Source organism: Lygodium microphyllum, chromosome 26 (assembly GCF_053477565.2).
Source record: "Lygodium microphyllum isolate KBCC chromosome 26, Lygodium_microphyllum_v1.1.10, whole genome shotgun sequence".
Lineage (NCBI taxonomy): Eukaryota > Viridiplantae > Streptophyta > Polypodiopsida > Schizaeales > Lygodiaceae > Lygodium > Lygodium microphyllum.
This window is the reverse complement of record NC_141160.1, coordinates 70,503,164-70,524,376: the sequence shown is the minus strand read 5'-3', so window position 1 is coordinate 70,524,376 and position 21,213 is coordinate 70,503,164. Positions and strand designations below refer to the sequence as shown.

The window sequence follows — 21,213 nt, the reverse complement described above, 5'->3', positions numbered from 1 at the left end:
ATCTAGTGCCAATTGTTGACCTAGGTCATTCATTTGGCCATAAGAGTCTGTTGGTGACACTAGCGATGTGACGCTTAATGGTACCTAACGCCGATCTAATGGTCAAAGCTGACACAGAGACACTCGAGAATGGAAGTTGCCTAGCCAGTTTAATTATTGGCTAGTCAAATTATTTTTCAAGGCATTGAAATGATTATCAAATTAATATTAAATATTTAAAGACTGAAAAGTAATATTTAATTATGGATAATGCTAGATAAATCATTTGGAAAGACTGCCACTTATCAAAAATGCCCATGCAAGATTGAAAAACGTCTTAAGAGGCTAGAGAGAGGCATTTATAGTGTATTCAGCCTGCAAGAGAGAGAGAGGAGATGTTGCTGGTCTGATTTGCAGCCATTGGAGGATCTTCTGAGATGGCCAGGGGCTAGAGGAGACCAATCAACAGCAAGTGACAGCATTTACAGTTGTTGAGACAAGGCAGCAACAGCAAATGATAGATTTTCTTCAAATCTTTGCATCTACAAGTTGTTGAGACAAGACAGCAGCAATAAATGACAGATTTTTTTCAATTCTTCGCGAAGAAACTCTGACAAGTGGCAAAAATTAGGGTTTAGGAGCAACCTCGAAAAGCATGCCAGAAATTGGAAGCTCCAATACTTGGATTGTTTTAGGATGAAGATGAATTTTAGCTAAATTCAGATGGAGAACTAGCCAGCCATTGAATTTGGAGCATTTCCATTATCTATGAAGTGGGTGAAGGCCAATTAAGTGCCCAAATCAAGGGGCAAAATAGATTGAAGACTTGCTCATCACTTTGGACAGCAAGGGGAGTTTGAATTGCAAAGGGGATTGAGAGAATCCCATTGTAAATCAACTTCTTCTTCAATAAAGCTAAAGAAATACCGAAAGGGGCGCCAATTTTGGGGCCAATCGGGTGTGCATTGTCCAAGATCAGTAGGTAATTTTGTATTTTCAGATTTGTATTAATTGTTTGCTACTGTAATTAAGTTATAATCAGGGATTTCCTACCCATCCACGTAAGGAAGGCTGGTTACATGGTTTTGTTGCCGAGACACTAACAAATTCTTTGAATTGGTGGGCCCGTGGTACTTGATTGCAACTTGGGACTATTACATTATTGCTGAAATTGTTCTCAGCAGTGAATTACAACAAGCATGTCTTCGCATGGTGATACGGGATCAAGTGGAGAGGATACATCACTCCTTGGTCAATCACATGGTGAAGGGGGAAATGCAATGACTGATGTTGGGCATGGTTCTCGGCATGGACAGTATGCTAAAAATGTGGGAAATGTCCCAAATGATGGCACTTCAATGCATAAAGAGACTAATGACCAGCAAGGGATGAAGAATTTGATGATAGCTTCAAGGATCGAATGCGTACAGCAGCAAATCTTTTTGCTGAATTGGCAAAGGATCCCCAGTTTACTCGATTCTTCAACGCCCCAAAGAAGGACAGCAAAGGCAAAGAGAAGAAGACACCTTCTACAGCTTCGGGACAGCCACAAGAACCGAAGGAAATGCCTAAGCCTTCTTTAGAAGAGCCCAAAATGCCAGATGAGCACAAACAGTTAGTATCCGTGGGGCAGCAAGTGCAAATGCATGGCCAACTTGGTAGTGCCAATCCATGGGAACATGGGCAGCAAGGCAATTATGCACATGAAAGCATGGGACAGCAAGGATACGTTGGTGGCGATACCATTTTTCATGCTATGGTTGGACAGGCACCGCATACGAGAATGTATGGCACAAATCCCTATGGTATGAAACAGCCAACTAATGGCTCACAACACCCAATGTATCCAGATAGTGTAAGTGGAATGCCTAATCCCATGTATGGCAGCATAGGCATGATGCCTAGGGCATAAAACGGGCCATATGGATATGTTTCGGCACCCCCAAGGACTGTTGGAGCACAAGGATTTGGTGTTGGTCATGTAGGTGCTTCAGATAGTGCTGGTTTTAATACAAATACAACCAATGCACCCTTTTTGCAGCAGCCCATTTATGATAACTTGACTCCCATAGGTCCGTTGAAGGACAATAATGAAGGTGGCAAAAGCATGAAGTGTGAGCCTTTCAGTGGTGCACAAGATAGGCTGAAAGCACTTGTTTAGCAGCTTGATGCAGCCTATTTTGGAGGCAACTTCAAAGAGGCATCTAAGATACACAAGGTAGCCACATTTTTGAAGGGAAATGCATTGCAGTGGTGGTCTACACTTCTTATTCAAGGAAAGTCACCTACCACTTGGGTCCAGTTCAAGAAAATGTTTGCTTCAAATTGGTTGACAAGTACCTTTGAAGTAGACATTATGTCAGCTTGGAATTAGTTGAATTCTAAAGATTGCAAGAACTTGGACCAGTACAATAAGAAGTTTTGGAATGCATTGTTGCCAGTTACTTCTTATTGCATAGTACCCCTCCATGAGCAGGTGGAGAAGTATATTTGTGGCTTGCAAAAGAGTATTCGGGATTTTTGCATTAAGTCCACTATTTCCAACATGCTGAAAATCAAGGCAGATCTAAAAATAGGGCTGGTAAGAGGAACAAATCACAAAGAAAGAGTGGAAAAAGTGATGCATGACGTAGGGAGCTGATGGCTGCAAATAAATGCTATATTTGTGAACAAGAAGGGCATGTGACACGCAACTATCCTAATAAACAACAAGCTAAAAAGGATGATAATAACGCAAAGAAAGGCAAAACCACTGTTGGTTTAGTGCTTGATGATGTAGTGGCAGATCAGCCTAATCAAGATAGTACTGAACTTTGCATGACATGGGGCAAAATCAAAGATCGGCATGCATTGATTTTTCTTGATCTAGGGGCACGGTCAAATTTCATCTCTCTTGATATGGCAGCCCGTTTAGGCATCAGAAGGATGAGATGGGGCCCATGTGTGAGATTGGTATGGCATGCAAGGGACATGTAGAGCTGGTCACTCCTCTCATTGGAAAGCTTCGTTTGCACATTCGAAGTTATATGGATAGCAAAGAGTTCTTTATTGCTCTATTGGAAGGATGTGATGTCTTGCTTGGTATGCCTTGGTGTCATCGTGTGCATGCAGTGATTGATACTCATGATATGATTATGACCCTCTTCCATAGAGGCAAAGTTCATACTTTGGATGTAAAATTGAAAGGGGAATTTACCCCTGTGTGCATGCAGTGATTGATACTCATGATATGATTATGACCCTCTTCCATAGAGGCAAAGTTCATACTTTGGATGTAAAATTGAAAGGGGAATTTACCCCTGTTGTATTTGCTTCTGCTATTTCCAAAGTAATGAAAAATCATATTTCAGCTTACTTAGTTTTCATAGGATAAGCAAAAGAGAGCAACTGATCGTCATAGGCATGCTTTGCACTTTGCAGAGGGCGATTATGTTTTGCTGCGATTTGAAAAGGCACGGCTGAAAAAGACGAAGGGCAAAGAGTGATTGTATCCAAAGTTGTCTATAACATACTATGGGCCATTTCAAGTGTTGGACAGGATCAATGATGCATGCTATACGCTGAAATTGCCTCCACACTAGCGGATACACAATGCCTTTCATGTGAGCTTGCTTAGACCTTTTCATGGAGATGTGCCAAAGGATATATCTGCTGAATTTCAGTCGGAGGTTGAAGAGCTCGATGAAATACTCGTACCAGAGCAGATTTTGACACACAAAGAGAGGAAGATCAGGGGTAAGGGTTCCAGAAGGTACTTGGTGAAGTTTAAGAATTATTCACCAATGGATGGAGGAGGATGACTTGACAAACCATCCTCAGTTGTTGCAGCTTGACCTTGATGCTTTCCAATTAGAGCCGACTTTAGTTCGGGCTCAATCAGGTTCAGCAGAGCAAAGGTCTAGAGTATTACCTGATACTTGTGAGGGAGCTAGCACCTCCACTCCTCAGTAATGGACAGCTCTCGTATGTAGTGGATCTCAGATGTATTCAGCATGCATCCAAGGTACTGTGCTGACAGTATATTTTCCATGAGGTCACTACTTAGCGTACCAGTCACTGTGAGATATATGTAGATGAGTACGAGTTTCACCTGGGCACTGAAACTATACTTTTGCATCAGCTTATGATCAATTTGACATGAATTTTGCCTCAATTTTGAGAGCCATTTATGGTCACTTTTTGGATCATTTTTGCATTGATTGCTGGTCAGTTTTTGCAATGAATTTGTGATCTGTTTGGAATCACATTTGCAACAGTTTGTGATCAGTTCTCAGATCAGCAAGTGATCAATTTATTATCAAATTAATCTTAGTTTTCAATGGTTTACATCTAGTTCCATGGACAACACCATATGTTATGATGCCATTGATGTTTTAGCCATGGTTTATGCTTGGTTATGCTATGCTATGGTTTGGTTTTGCCAGATAAGTTGAGCTCATGAAAAATAGACATGTCGCATGATAATTTGGCAATGTTTTTGAGATTCTTTGTCAATCTTATGTTATATTATGTTGGCTAGTAATTTTCAGGATATATTGGGCATATGGAATGGTCTAACAGCAATGTGCAATGATGCCCTATGGAAATTCCACTGTAGTACTTTGCTTTTGATACATTTGGCAGTGCAATCTAGGATGATTGCAAGGATTTCAAGGGGGAGGGCTGTCATAAGGACATGTATTTTTGAAACCTCACTTAACATGTGGATTAACTTTTAATCACATGATTAGGTAAATGTTGCACATATGAGGTGCAATTGGGATTAGAGTAATTTTACAAGCCCGTGATCCGAGGAAATCACAAGATGTCAAAGGCAAAAGTTGCTATAAGTTATGTTGCATAGGTACTTGGTAGTATTTGGTGCCAGTTGTTGACCTAGGTCATTCAGTTGGCCATAAGTGTCAGTTGGTGACACTAGAAATGTGGCGTTTAATGGTACCTAACACCGATCTAATGGTCAAAGATGGTGTAGAGACACTCGGGAATGGAAATAGCCAATTTCATTATTCGCCGATCTGATTATTTTTCAGGGTACTAAAATAATTATTAGATTAATTTTTAATATTTAAAGACTGAAAATTAATATTTAATTATAGATCATGCTGAAAAAACCACTTGGAAAGACTGCAACTTGTCAAAAATGCCCATGCAAGATTGAAAAACATCTTTAGAGGTTGGAGAGGCATTTTTAGTGTATTCAGCCTGCAAGAGAGAGGAAGGAGATGCTGCTAGTCTGATTTGCAGCCATTCTGAGGTAGCCAAGGGTTGGAGAAGACCAATCAACAGCAGGTGACAGCATCTACACGCCATTGAGATAGGGTAGCAGCAGTAAATGACAGATTTTCTTCAGTTCTTTGCATCTACAAGTTGTTGAGACAGAGCAACAGCAGTAAATGATAGATTTTCTTCAATTCCTCACAAAGAAACTCTAAATTTTCTCTCTCTACAGCTTTCTCTCTCATCTCCCAGCCATTTCACAGTCCTTTCTCTGAAGATCTCAGCATTTGGACCCTTGGAGACTGAGAAATTGCAAATTTCTCTACTGGAAACCCTAATTTACAGCAGAAATTAGGATTTAGCGGCAACCTTGAGAAGCCTGCCAAATTGGAAGCTCCAAGACTTGGATATTTCAAGGCTAAAGGTAAATTTCAACTAAATTTAGGTGTAGGACTAGCCAACCATTGAATTTGGAGCATTTCCATGGCCTATGAAGTGGGTGAAGGCCAATTAAGTATCCGAATCAAGAAGCAAAATAGATTGAAGACTTACTCGTCACTTTGGACAGCAAGGGGAGTTTGGATTGCAAAGGGGATCGGGAGAATCCCATTGTAAATCAACTTCTTCTTCAATAAAGCTAAAGAAATACCGAAAGGGGCCCCAATTTTGGGGCCAATCGGGTGTGCATTGTCCAAGATCAATAGGTAAATTTGTATTTTCAGATTTGCATTAATTGTTTGTTGCTGTAATTGAGTTGTAATCACGGATTTACCACCCATCCACAGAAGGAAGGCTGGTTACAGTCGGTAACAACTTGCACCACATTCGAGGACCCACCTACAACCATAAATTACAAGTAACAATACTTAGGGGTTAGAGAGAGAAAGAAAGAGTTAAGCTTTCAAGTTTTAACTTTCAAGATTCAAGAATGAAAAGAGATAGAGATTTGGAGGAAAGAGAGAATCGAGATAGATATTAGAGAGAATAGAGAGATAGATAGTTATGCATAAACTATAATGAAAGAAAGTGAAACAAATTTAAAAGGTAATGTATACCTCAACGATAGCTTGCTAAATGTGGCGGTAGATGAACACGCTTGTTTTCCTCCTCTTGCTAGTCCGCAAAAAATAAGTACCGAGTATGTTGATGATGCCATGTTTCTTACGATCACTCCATCCATCGATGAGAATGGAGCAGACTATATTTTATCCCTGTGATGTATGTGATACGCGTCCATCCTTCACATAGACCTACATTGGCAATGGCTTTTACCATCTTTTTCCATTGCTCTTGCCTTTAAGACATTGAATGCAAGATTGCACTCAATCACCGTACGTGCAATTTCAATGTTCGCAAATTGTTGCCTTTCTCTAGGAAAACCAACCAATCCACACATATGAGTAGAGCTTGAGAGAGAGGATTGTCTCTTCGGTATTGCATGAGCCTCCACTCTTTGTCTTTTGCCAGCAGAGCCAGATACGGATATGGAGCCCCCACCATCAATGGTAGAGACCTCTGCCACATAGGTCTTATCTAGGATTTAGGGTCTTATTAGTGATAAGTAAGATATAAGATAACATTTGCACAACTAGGATTTAGGGTCCTATCGGTGATAAGTAAAGAGTCTTTTGACTCGCGAAGATGTAAACAATCAAGATCTCTTTGTTCAAGATACGTTCACATTCGATTGCTTCCTCATTAGTAGGCATAGAAGTTGGTACCAATGCGCCACTTCCTCCTCTTGTGAATCCCCCTCTCATTTTAGCGAGAATCTCATCCGCAATGTTTTAAGGAATTTCCTTGCATGGAGCAACTTACCCCCCATCTTGAAAAGATATTGGAGAAGCCAGGTTACACCACTTGTATAGCGCTTCCACGATACTTGCATGTCCAATGGTGGGAGTTGGATTTCTTTGTGTCCCTCTCACATGGATCACGTGCAAATTGAAGGCCGCATTGCTTCTCACAAGTCATGGTGCCCATGATGAATGGAAAGGCCTGAGAGAGAGAGAGAGAGAGAGAGAGAGTCTTGACTATTGAAACTTGGAAGTTGAAACTTGAAAGAGAGTGAGAGGGTTCTGGTAAAGTTCAAAGAGCAAGAGCAAGTGAGAGTGGATGGGAGAAGCTTGAATTAAAGGCTAGAGCTTCACAAATCACAAATCAATTCAAGATCCAAGAGAGACAAATGAGAATGGCAAATGCTTGCTAAATTGGTGTGGAAGCATGGAGGAGAGGAGCACCCTTTGTAGATGAGAGAAGGGTCGCAATCAAAGAGGGATCAACAGTCAAACACGGCTGCCAACTAGATGGAATCCAAGAGGGGTTGGGAAAGGAGTGCATAGCTAGAAAAGGGGGTAGGCTAAAGTATCCAAGGCTTCCCACAGCCCCAAAAGTGCCACGCAGAAAGACATGCGTACACAGAACGCACAGGCAAAACGCGGAAAGACATGACAGACAATGCCCAAGAAAGACTCTTTTTTTTGTACAGATATGTACCGTACCATATGGTACGGATAGTATCGTACAACATACGATTGCAACTATGATTTACCCCTAACATTTCTTTCCTTATGTGCCAAAATCAGCTCGAGTACCAAGACCTCATCCAGCTCCTCAACCTCAAGCTAAATTTCACTAAATACATCCTTTAGCACATCACCGCAAAAAGACCTTAACAAACTGACATAAAAGGTATTGTGAATCCACCAATATGGAAGTAATTTCGACCGATATGCAACATCGCTAATCTTTTCCAATATTTGGAAGAGCCCATAGCATCTCATACTCAGCTTCACATACAACCTCTCTCTTTCTCTCATCTTTTTCAACCTTACCTTTTCAAAACGCAACAATACATAATCGCCCTTTGCAAACTACAAAGCATATCTATAGCAACCAATTGCCTTCTTTTGTTTTTCTTGTGATCTCTGAAGTGTATACTTTATCATTGCATAGGGTGCATCCAAGCTTTTCACATAGTGATCAACCTCAAAGATCTTATCCTTAGTGTATAAAATTGATAGTACCTTCTTGCCACCCTCAACCACCTAAAATGGAGCTTTGCCAATGGAACTATGCACCGTATTATTGTAAGCAAACTCAACCAATGGCAATTATTGCTTCCACTCAGTCTTATGGTTTGAATCATAGCATCTCAAAAGATCCAACATTATGAAATTTACCACTTCAAGCTAAACATTTGTTTGCGGATAGAAGGATGATGAGAATTTCACTGTTGAACTCGTATTCTCAAACAAATCCTTCCAAAATAAATTGGTGATCCAAGGATCTCGATCACTAATGATCGATTTTGGCATTCCATGATACTTAAAAATATGTTCCAAGAATAATCGTGCCATATGATCAGTCTTTATCTTCTTCCTCATTGGAATGAAATAGGCATGTTAGATAAACTTGCAAATAATAGTTTATATCCCATCATTCCCTGTAGGTGTCCTAGAAAGCTCAAAAATGAAATCCATAGCAATGCTCTGCCAAGGCCTATCTTGATCACTCTAGGCCTCGACTACTTTGTGATACATAGTCATCCATGCATTGTCAAAAATCCATCTCTAAGCACAAAGTGCCCATGCCTCTGGCCATTACGAAGTTGATCATAGACATTGGCAAAATCTGAATCAACAACATATTGATCCTTCATGGCATCCAACTCGATATAATAAACCATGTTGATGGCTGAAATTCATGGCTTACACAACAATGCATTAGCCACAACATTCTTTTTGCGATCAATGTGTACAATTTGAAAATGAAACATTGAGAGAAAATTTTCCCATCTCATATGCTTCTCTAATAACTTTATTTGCGTCAAAAAGTATCTCAATGTCTGATGATTTGTCTACACTGTAAAATCAACCCCTAACAAGTAATGTTTCCACATAGACAGTGCGTGAATTACACCAAAGAGCTCTATCTCATAGACCTGCAAATTTCTCTTTGCACCGTGGAGAACACAACTCTCATTCAACCTCATTTGGCCTTGAAAGCCTTGCATCTTGTTCAATAGCAACATTTTCAGAACTTGTCCGTCATGTGAGCCTTGTCGAAGATCAAGCATTGCATTTTCTACTTAAAACCATGTGAATGTCCATATTGATAGGCATCAACACTACTTGATTCCATCTCACCGTATGAAGACATCTTGCTGTAATTTCTTAGCTAAGCACAAAAATCAGCACTAGCACAAAGCTTTAGCTTGCAATCAAGTGCCTCGGGTCCACCAAATCAAAGAATTGAGTAGTATTTCAACAATGGAACTATAAAACCAGCCTTCCTTCTCAAAGAGGGTGGTAAAACCTGCCCATGCACTTAACTACAGCAATTAATAAATGAGCATAGACTAAAATGCACACATTACCATCATAATCTTAGACATTGGACACCCTGTTGGCCCCAAAACTAGCAACCCTTGTAATGTTTCTTTAACTTGAATTGCTAATGGATGGAGTACAAACCAAGATTTCACAATCTTCTCCGCTAATCCAAGAGCCCCTTACTATAGCAATTGCTTCTTGATTTTTGCCCAAAATTTGTACAATTGGAACCACAAATTGGCCAAATGATGCCTCAATTTACATGAGATGGGGTGGCATTTGAAATCCCTAATAACTTCTTGAATGGCAGGTGCTGACTTCAATATATGATGCCTTTACTGATGGCATGAGTCCCAAGGTGACTACTAAACCCTAATTTTTGCAAAATTTAGGTTTTACAGCAAAATTCTCAATGTTGTCCACCAAATTTAGCTGAGATCTGCTCCAAATGGCTGAGAATTTCTAAGAATGGTTGAGCACAAGTTGGAGAAGGTGAGAGAGTGCTACGATGAGAGAGTAATCTTAGATTCTCCATGAGAAAACATGAAAATCTGCCTTTTGCCTGCTCCAATCTGCATTAAATGCAGTTGCCTATTGTCGTGAGGCCCCAAAATGTTGTCACCAACTCTTGTAGACACAAGATATGTTGTCGCCTGCTCCAAGTGGGGTGATTGCTACTATCGCTGGCCTCTAGATGGTCTCCCACAGTAAGAAATCAAACCATAAACTTTTCTTTCCTCTCTTTCATAGCCTAAATGCACTGAATGGCTCTCGACCAGCCCCAAACATCCTTCTTTCCCATTGCAAGGGCATTTTCGCCAAGTAGCAACCTTTTAATCCCATTCTCCATCAATTTACAACCAAATAATTAATTTTTAAAATTAATTAATTTCGAAAATTACTTTCAACCCTTTTGGCCCTGCCCAAAATTAATTGTGTCTATCCACAATTTGATTGGCTAGGCCATTTGCAACCCCAAGTGGTCCCCTACCTCAATTGACCCTTAGACTAGCAATAATTAATTAATTAATGCCTAGTCCCTATTGTCACCACTCATACTTAATGGTTAATTGATTGTCCTAGGGTCAAAGTTGACAACCAAAACCCAACAGGTACAACTATTCACGACTTTTCCCTTTGGCATCCACTGTTTCCTCGAGGTCCTTGGCCTATTACCTAAAATAACTACCAAGTGGATCACATGTGCCTTACAACCTTGCACATTTAATTATTAAATTAATCAAATGTTACTAGCAAGATTAAAGCATCTCAAAAATTTCACGTCCCCGTGATAATCTTCGAGCAGCCCATAGTCACCAAAAATGTTATTTATGATAGTTAAAACTAATATATATTGATAGTATTACAAGAAAAAAAATAGATCCATACATAGTAATACATTCCATCTAGGTTAAAGCCTAAAATCAAAACTTCCATTTCACCTACTCATTTAGAAATTAGCATTCACAACTCATAAGTCATGTATAGGCTACAAAATACATATAATATATCATGTAAAGAAAAAGTAAAAACTAACATTCATTAGTGAAAACCTTGTAGCAAGGCATTTTCACTTGAGGTTGTAGAGGAGAAGATGGAGGAGGAGAGTATAGAAGAGATGGAGAAGGAAATGAGGGTGGAGTGAACCAAAAAGAGTTGGATTAGGAGGAGGAGGACGGCAAGGTGATTGGGCATGCAAGGAGGATGTAGAAAAACATGGGTTGTAAAATAAAAATAGCTCGTATATTTTTAAAATAAAAGAAATCTTTATTGTTTCACAACACCGTTTGTCAAACAAAACAATGTAGGAAGAGATTGGAGAATGAGGTGATTAGGTACACAAGGAGGGTGGGAGAAACCAAAGTTGTAAATGAAAATTGGTCCACTTGTTTTTTTAAATGAAAGAAACTCTTTTTTTAAACTCGTTTCATTAAAAAAAATTCATTTTGTGACCTCGTTTTGCAAAACGAAATGAAACTAGGCCGAAGATGTGAAAAGATACAAAATAGAATTGATTCAAGTGTGGAAGAAGTAAGTTTGAAAATGGGACAATCAAGAAGTTAAGTTGGGATATCGTGGAAAAAGAAAGAAGTTATCCAATAAGTAATAGAGAGGAAAAAGATCGTGACATCATCCTAGAGGAGTTCTAAACATTCGAAGCAACAAACAAAGTAGCACCCAACAATTTCTATTGGCAATCTATCCTATTCTCTCTTCTCTTTCTTTTGAATTGAAGCCATTTATGGAGTGTAGGAAAAGAAAATTTTAGTAAGATTAATAGTGGATTAGCGGATATTAGAGTCGATTTAGGGAGATTAAAAGAAGGATGAAATTTAGGCACCAAGGAGGAGAAGCAAGGATTTGCATCATCAACTTCAACATTCAATTCATCTTTTATAATTTAAAAGGAAAGGGATTGAACGATTACATACCAAGTGTTCAAATAAAGAGGAAATTATAAGAAATAGATAAAAATTTGCATTTTTAGGTCTTAATTAGTGAGAATTAAGAAATATATGAATCATTAATGGAAACAGTACTAAAACAAAGCTAGATTACATAAAGAAAATCTAGAAATCAAGTTTCATGCATTCATGATGTATGAATTCAGAAATATAGAGGTTTTAGTATTGAAAATGATCATTTTTATTAGTAATTAAAAGTAATAAATAATATTAATAAGAGATTAATGATTAGATATTAAAACAGAGTTAAAATGTGTTTAGAGATACTTACTAAAGAATTTTTTGCCATATTGAAGTTGTGTATAGGAAGATATGTATTATTAAAGGATCAAAATGATAGTTTTTGAATATTTTCAAAGCATAACTAGCAAATATTAAAGGATAAGAGTAATTTAAGGATAAAACTTTGTACAGATTTTATAATGATTATGGGGATACTCTATCTACAAGAATTTTAATTTATATGTTTCAAAGTAATTATTAAAAATACTTTGGATTTTCTACCAAAAAAATAAACAATTAATAAGTAAAAATGGAAAAAGAATTACTAAAAAGTTTAAAAAAGAATACATTTTATTTACTTAGTAAAATGTACTAATAAAAGTTCATGAAGTTTGAAACTTATTTGGAAGTAGTCTGTTTGTTAAATAGGGGTTCAGGTCAAAAGAATAATTAGTGAATATTAAGAGTTAAGGTGCTATTGAAAATTAAGGTTGGGATAATGTTGTTATATCGAAGTTCACCTCTAGTATCAATGTTGAAAGCACTAGAGTTAGAATATTAATAGCTTTAGTTCAAATTGAAGAGTTAATCAATGAGATTTGGGGATTTTTTGTCTACAATATAGAGAATGTAAAGCTTGGACAATAAAGCATAAGTAAGAATATCAATTGCATAGTTAATTAAAGGCTAATAAGGCTTAAGTAAATCATTCTTCATCCTTAGTTAATGCAATAACTTTACAAATAGTTATCTTGCTCACGTATCTAGGAGGCTTCTAGAGAGCCATTATTTTTTGGTGCATTTGTCGAGCAAGCAACCATGAGGAGAGAGGTGGTCTAGGATAACATTATATAAGCAACACATAAAACATTAAATTATTAACGATGAAGAAGTCACACCAATGAGGAATTGAAATGGAGGAGATATCTATAAGATCTCCAAGTTGCTTAAACAAAATCTTTTCGTGAGTAAAACTCAGAAACTCGCATGGTATCAAAGAGCAAGACAAAGATTGGAATGAAAGCTCGACAAATAGTGGAGGAGTTGGATAAATTAAACCTTGAATTGTAAAATAATTTGCAAGGTGGTGAACATGTTGTTGGAGACAAGAAAAGTCACTAGAGAGACATCTGCTATAGATATTGAATCATCGAATTACAATTGGAAAAAACAAGGAGACTCCAAGGGAACAAGTGGGACCAATACAAGTACCTCAAATAAGGGGACAAATGTGAGTGAAAATGAGAACAAAATAACTTTGTTGTTTCTAATAACATCTCCATAAAAACAGGAGGATATAAGATGGATAAAAACTCCACTAATGATAGCATAGAAAATAATAACATAGAGATTCTTACACAATATTGGAGCCTTAGTAGACTGTTTGCTACCCCAAAAGAGCAGGCACCAATCTTTGAAGACTTAGAAGTATTAAGGGGGTTATATATGGCTATGAGAGCACCAATGTGACTTACAGGCGTTATGCAGTATTTAGACCACTGGGATGACAATTCTCATATGCCTATTTAACTATTTGAGGTGATGTGCATAGCAGATGAGATCATCGACGATGACCAAAAGCTCCATATACTTCCAACAACATTGAAAGATAAAGCATCTTGATGTACGGAAACCTTCCCTTTGCTACAAGGGTGACTTATGCCATTCTAAGAGAAGCATTTCTAAATAAGTTTAGGTGACAGCTTAACATGATTTAGGCTTTATATTTGGAGAGCCCAGCCCAGCCTGGATATTCATTGTCTTCATTGCCAAATGTCTTGAATTTGGAGCTTGCACGTGTGTTACTTTGTCTCATGTACCTTGATTGGCCTTACACATCTTGTCAACACATGACCATTGACAATGTCATCTAATTTGACAGATACGTACTCTAGGCAACGTATGGACTAGAGGCTTTTGGAGACTCAAATATTCATGTGGGTTTCAAAAGACTTTGAATGGAAGCTTTACATAGCAACTGAAGCTGAAAACGAAGTAGCCTCGAAGAGGATGAGGGATGCAATGACAAAATATAGTGGAGTGAAGATTTTTGATTGCAAATTGATGATGGGGGTCGATTTCCCTCATTCTAGATAGACATGATTCTTTTGCTAAAAGTCTTTACGTTCATGATTTAGGTTTTAAGCTTCTTTCTATTCATGGTTTGACACAACTAGGGATCTATGTGGTCTTCACCTTGGGGATCGATACCGTTGAGGATACAAGCTCATAACCTTTGTAGCTTAGTCTTCTTTGGCTAGTAGTCTACAAGCTCATAGCCTAGCCTTTGCAACTCAATCTTCTTCAGCTAGTGGTCTACTTTGGCATACATGCTATGGGCACCTGAACTTTGAGCTCACTTCATTAGACAAGCATCATGGAAGGGGCCTTATTGAGGGTCTTCCAAGCTTCTCTTCCATTAATACTTTGTATCCTAGCTATTTAAAGGACAAACAACATCATCGGCCTTTCCAAAAGCGGCTACTAGACAGGCTTCTACATTGTTAGAGTTTGTGTATATTGACTTGTGTGCACCTATGAAAATGGCCTCCTTAGGGAAGGCCAATCCCCTTGCATGTGGTACGTTAGTTGCCATTTATGAGGCCATGCTTGAGGGAACTAATCCAAGGTTAGAATATAAACCCTTTCTTCTTAATTGTCAAATTGAACTTCTTCCTATCCTCAAGCTTTTGTGTTTGCTTCAACCAAATTGGGCGGTCACTTCAAACTTACATGCTCTCTAATGGTCTCTTGTAACCCTTTAATAAATTTTCGTGTTTGCTTCAACCAAATTGGGCGGTCGCTTCAAACTTACATTCTCTCTGATGGTCTCTTGTAACCCTTTAATAAATTTTCGTTTTTACATTTCTTTGAGGGTGTTTTTTCCTAATTAGTGTTTCCATCTTTTCGATGTAGTGCTCCATTGTTTCTCCTAGGTTTTGTGTTAGATAGTTGAACTTCAGACTGATTAGTGTTTCCATCTTTTCGATGTAGTGCTCCATTGTTTCTCCTAGGTTTTGCGTTAGATAGTGCAATCTAGACCAAAGTGGTGAAGTGCCTGACTTTCTAGTTATCCTTAATTTTATGCTTTAATTGCTTGTTGTGATCAATATAATTCAAGGTTCCACCAATCTTTCTTAAAAAGGACAGCTTGTTTCACTAGTACAGTTGGGTCAAAAGGGAACAATTGAGCGCTCTCCTTGCTCAACCTCTCGATCCTTAACTTTTGCAATTTATCCAAATATCCTAGTAGACAAGGGATCTGTCTCTGATTAACCTTCTCTTTTAAGAGATGATAATGACTGCCGTGACCCCCAAGGAAGTTTTGGCACCTTAGAGTTTTGAAGGGCTTCTTGAATATGGCATTTGCTCCATCCTTGGGAATCACCCTTAGGACTTCATACATGAAGTGCTTTCTATTATGATATGCACAGTGTAGTAAATTATTTTAAGCTTAAACTCATTTTATGTCATCCAATGTCTTGCAGTGACCTTGCCTCATACGCTCAAAAAAATAGTCATATCTCCTCAGTATGCCAACATGATAATAGTGAAATAGTTGCGTTCTCAGTATGCCAGCGTGATAGTAGTGGTTCTAGTTCTTCAATGCTGTGAAAAATGCGAAAGTTTTACCGTTAATGGTTTTATTAAACATGATGATAGTGGTTTTTACCAAAAATAGTGGTAGTCATAGGGAAGAGCAATAAGTATTTGCCAGATCACTAGCCAGTATTCACCAGCTGAAGTAACAATTAACAGTGGAAGGACTGAAACCAAGTGCTCTGGGATAGTCTAGAAGAGCAGCAATTGCTCAAAGTGGCCCAATTGAAGAATAAGTGCTTTCACTCTCATTGAAAGACAACTTTTTCATACTGAAAAGACTGGGAAAAACCGAAGCTGACAATGACAACCTTTAGGAGATAAAAGCAAAGTTTAGGCACACCTAACATGTGCAGTTTAATCATCACATCAATGATGGTTGGGCAACATCAAGCACATACATATGCATTATTAAACTGAGGAATATTCTACCACAAAATGCAAGTGCAAGCTTCAATCCAGCAACATCCACTAACCTGAAACCCAAAAGGAGTCAAAGTTCGGTTATATGCACCAGCACGTGAAATTCCACAACAAAACAAGTCTGGAGCATGTGCAAGCAGATTGGCTGTCATAAATGCCCCATAAGAATGGCCACCAATTGCTATTTGACTTGCATGAGCTACCTGTGATTACAGTGATCAAAGGTAACAAATTCAACAAATGGTGTTTCTAAATTGTACCTTAGACTAGATTTAGTTTTTAAAAACATGAAATAAACCATGGTTGTAGTATCAAGATGAGCCAAAACTCACTTACCCCTCGTCGAGTAACTTCATTTACTGCAGCCTCAGCACTTGCAACTAATTGTTCAACATACCTGTCTTCATCAAACTTGATGCTCAATCACCTTGCTTCAAACACTAAAACTTAGGAAAGTGTAAAATGATTCTAAAGGTGGCAAATCCAAATTGTAAAGAGGTAGACACAACCTGTCATTAGCTTCTTCATCTCCTTCACCAATAATAGGAATTGTTGGTCCATCCAGAATTGCAAACCTGCAAAACATATGATGAAACCTTGAGCCCAGAACCATACGTGAGTTCCATAAGCTCATACTTTTTCCTTATTATCAGCAAAAACCTATGATCTCACAAAAACCAAGAGGCTAATGACAGAGCTTTAACATACAACTTACCCTCGGGCCAGCCACAATAGAGGTGAAGTTGACCCAATGCCAGCAAACTCATTTGGTGAACCACGTATTTGGCCAGCTGTATCTTTGTTTTTAAACTCTCCTGGGTATGACCACACTAAAAGTGGGAGAGGCCCATCTTTTGCAGGTTCATAATTTGGAGGTGTATATAGCAAAGCACTAAGTTGCACTCCATCCTTCCGTGTGTATTTAATAAGCTCTTTTTTTAAACCAGCTAGCTGGGGATAAGGGTGTGGAAACTTTGTGATTTGCTGGACCTTCAAATCGGGCCAACACCATGTGAAATATTGGGGTCGTTCAGTCTTCGACTCCTTTGATACCAGAATTTTCAACTTGTCAAGCTCTAAATCTGAATCACGGCAATCAGAGAGAAGAGCAACCACTGACTCATAGTAGAGCTCCTTAGAGCTCTGCCAGATTCTTTCCTTTGCCCCTGTATCTCTGAATAAAGGGAGATGTATAAGAAGAATGATGCTTGAAAGATAACCAAAGTGCACCCTAAAGATCACAGTCCTTGGATAAAAACTATTGGAAAAAGTCTGATTCAATGTACATGCTACTTACACATCCAGAAGATCAAGGAAGGGAATATCACCCTCTGACGTTGCCCCATTACCATTGAGAAGTAACCATTTTGATCCATCATTTTTTCTGATCCATGCAAGTACATATGTTCCCAACGATGTTCTACGGAGCATAGGGGACCCAGGATCTGAATAGGCATCTTCCGATGATCTGTCAAACAATATCCGTGCTTTTTCCTTGTCTTCTGGAGAAATAATCCAAGTACGAGTCTTCCGTGTCTTATACCATGACTCATACGCCAATGCAAATGAATTATCCCCCCAAACAATCCCCCTGCACAGCAGAATCAGGGATAATGTGAACATACGGGACAACCCTGTGCACTCGACTTGTTTAAGAGAGGAAACTGAACTTCTCACCCAAAACGCAAGTCAAGTTGATGCAGAACCTTTGGTGATTCATCATCTTTTGGCTCTGCAGACTGGGTATAAACAATATCACGGGGTGAAACTTCTACCCTGGCATCCCCACCATCTTGCGTCTCCACCCTGATGAAACAGTAATTACAAGTAAGGAACGTGTTACAGACAGCAGGGAAGATTCAAAGAAAACTACATAGGTGGCAAAGAGACTAATTCTAGTTAAAACCTAGGTGGCAAAGAGACTAATTCTAGTAAAAAGTTCTTCGATATAATTGACCCCATGATAGACTAAGGCAAGAGGAACCGTGATTAATTCTCTAAGGTGCTCAGCAGACATCAAAACAAAAGCAACTGCTGATTTACATAAATCATCCATAACAAAATGATCTACGTCACCATATAAAGCTTCTGGATAGCTGACCAGTAGAGAGATGACGGCTCATCGGACCTCCAACCAACAGATCTTCTACCTTTTCTGACACTGTTAAATGCAATCGGGATATCCTCTGCGAGAGGTAAGTAGCAGATCTCCCGGACAAACTCCCCATTTCTTGTCCACAACTGTACTCTTTTGGGAAAACGTCCACATGGAACATTAAATGAATAAGGACGCTCAATGCGGGAGACCAGAAGATACTGTCCATCAGGAGATGGCTCCACAGATGTATAAACTGCAGGCAATTGAATGGGTTTAATTGTCCCATCCAAAGAGATAAATAGGAGCTGTGAAGTGGCATAGTAATCAAACAGATCCTCATCATGCTTATCCTTCAAGAGGTCTTGATATGTGCGAGCTTGAACAACTTTCCCGCCTTCATTAGACTGTATTTTAGGGTTACTTGGGGTTTTTGGCTTCTTTGGAGCTTCTCCTCGAGCGGCCGGAATTGAGCATGCAACCAGTGTACGCTCATCCAGCCAAGTGTAGCTGCAGGACCCGAATATTTTAGCATCCAGCAATCCTTGTGAAGGGAAAATATATTTCCAAACAGGGGAAAGCCAATTTACAGGAACTTGGAACTGTAAGCTTACGAGTCAAAAACTGTATTCAAGCTGGTTTCAGGTGGACCAAACAATCTTCTGGCTTGGCCAGTTTGAACGTCTGCAACCCATAATGCCAACAAACTACAACTGTCCTTTTCCTGTTGATGCATGTCAACTCTGAGTAAAAAGTTCTAACAGTTACAGAGATCCAAAGCTTATCTCAACAAGATATTCATATTCTGCACCTCAATGACAATGACCTGTGGTAGACACAAACCTGCTGTGCTTCTTTTACAGTGAAAGCCAAATGATGCCCATCTTTTGACCTGCAAAGACACAAGCAACAGTTGGAAGCATGCGTACTTCTTTTGGTATGTAGCTCAAAGCTATCAAAGAGAGATGCCAAATTACCATGATACAAAATTCAGTTTTGCTGATTCTGGAAGCCCAGCAATTTCATGTTGCTGGCCCAAAGTTCCATCATCAAGTAGTTGATGAACACTTATTCCAGTATAGAAAGACCTGAAAAAAGCTTTACAAACAACCAGAAATTTAATAAAGGCAACCTAAAATAGACCACTCCACTTGCAATTCTGATTTACCATAGAACGAAACAAATAGGAAGGAGCAATAATGAGGGGATAACTTCAAGTATATAGCATCAAACATTACAAAACGTGCCTTATGGCATATAGGTCATCAGTAAATGCTTAGTGCATCAAGGGAAACAAGGAGTGTGCATAAGCTCAACTTGCAAGCTCTTTTCTTATTTTCTCCCCAGCTACATTTCACACGAAGAAAAAAGCAATTGTCAAGGCTAGAAATCCCCAGAATTAATACATGCTAGGTTGGTGAGAAATGCTATCATGCCCAATTGGAATATAAGTGCTGTGTCAAGTCAGGGATTGTGCTTCTTACAAGACTATGCAATGGGTGTAAGTTGACAAATAATATCAGATACTATGTAACAGAGAGTAAACAAATCTAAAATGCAGATGTTGCACTCTTAAATCATGAAACAACAAGGCCTTACATGCGGCTTCTTGTATTGCTGTCAGAATCTATCCGGAGCCCAGCAAGCTTTACTTCCGAAATTGCTAAGTCAGACAGAGTGGGCAGAGCTCGTCTCTTTAAGAACAATATCTTGTCTCTTTTTGGTGAGAATGACAGTGCAGGTGTTGGAGGTGCATCCACAATCTCCTGTATCTCCTTGGGTGGAAGTCGATACCCATCACCATCTGGTCAAAACAGTGTTCACATTAACCAGATAATTAATGTAATGGAATGCTTATGAAATAACACTCAATAACTAGACATGGCTTCATCCTCCGTGCAGCGGGCATGATCTGAAAATAATTCAGGAGTATGCAAGCATCAAAACAATTTAGGAGCACACAAGCTTCAGCGTTATCAATTGGCTTGAGATTCTGCACAGTCGAAAAACAACTAGATCTTTCGAGACCCACCCCCTTGAGCATGTCAAAATGGCTCAATTCAGATTCCCCCCCCCCCCCAAAACAAAGGTGTGGCTAATTATATTAGTCAGAAGAATTTTACAAAAAAATGCATGTGCTCAACAGGACTCAAATCAGAGTGCAATAAGCACTACTGCTCAAATTAGAGTGCGGTAAGACCTAAGTGCTTGAATGGTCGCAAAAAGTGTGCTTTACCTGCTCCATCTACACTGATGCTGAATGTTGGCTGCAGCGCGGTAGCATGTGGTGCCAGTCGATGGAGGCCTTGCGTTTGCGACATAGTCTTGAAAGAGGAGAAAAGCCCTGGACAGTGGAGCTTGGCAGGGTCGAAAGCGGAGAAAGCACGGTGAGATAATGGAGAGGACAACGAAAGTTGCAGCGGCCGGAAGGAAGCACGGTGGCGATGGCGAGCGAGACGGCAGGAGATTACTGCGACGGGCGAGGGTGATGCTGCTGCCACCGATAATGAAGAAGAGGAAACAAGGGAACCTGCGATGCACGAGGACGAAGGAGAAGAAGAAGAAGAGAGACGATGCAGTAGCAGCATGTTGCTGTCGCTAAGGCTCATGCTCTCTCTCTCTCTCTCCACTTTTCCTTGCCAGGCCTTAAATTTGAAAATTGCGATGAAGAAAGGATCGCAATCATATCACAATCTTCTAACTAGCATTTTGCGAAGTTACACGGCAACTTCACTCAATAATTTATTTTTTATGTTTTTTCTTTTTTTTTAACTTTTTTTTAAATTTTTTATGTTTAATTTTCTCTCTTCTTTTGCTTTTTTTTCTCTCTTTCTCCCTTTTTATTCTTCCCACTCTCTTTTTTTTTTCTCTCTCTCTC

At 39.1% G+C, this 21,213-nt stretch overlaps 1 protein-coding gene across 1 annotated transcript in view; it reads right to left on the bottom strand.

Annotated features, from left to right (window-relative positions):
• The window catches only part of LOC148013383 (Prolyl oligopeptidase family protein), a 51,406-nt gene extending 30,416 nt beyond the window's left edge, over window positions 1-20,990 (bottom strand). Inside the window, exons 1-12 of the mRNA XM_087667802.1 lie at window positions 20,572-20,990; window positions 19,935-20,139; window positions 19,313-19,423; window positions 19,179-19,227; window positions 18,950-19,059; window positions 18,342-18,845; window positions 17,918-18,046; window positions 17,538-17,831; window positions 16,956-17,414; window positions 16,750-16,815; window positions 16,577-16,637; window positions 16,294-16,443 (exon numbers count right to left, since the gene is read on the bottom strand). Of these exons, the coding sequence (XP_087523928.1) occupies window positions 16,294-16,443; window positions 16,577-16,637; window positions 16,750-16,815; window positions 16,956-17,414; window positions 17,538-17,831; window positions 17,918-18,046; window positions 18,342-18,845; window positions 18,950-19,059; window positions 19,179-19,227; window positions 19,313-19,423; window positions 19,935-20,139; window positions 20,572-20,944 (2,511 nt within the window). The 5' untranslated portion in view covers window positions 20,945-20,990. The remainder of the gene's footprint in view (window positions 1-16,293; window positions 16,444-16,576; window positions 16,638-16,749; window positions 16,816-16,955; window positions 17,415-17,537; window positions 17,832-17,917; window positions 18,047-18,341; window positions 18,846-18,949; window positions 19,060-19,178; window positions 19,228-19,312; window positions 19,424-19,934; window positions 20,140-20,571) is intronic.
• Between the last annotated feature and the right edge of the window lie 223 nt (window positions 20,991-21,213).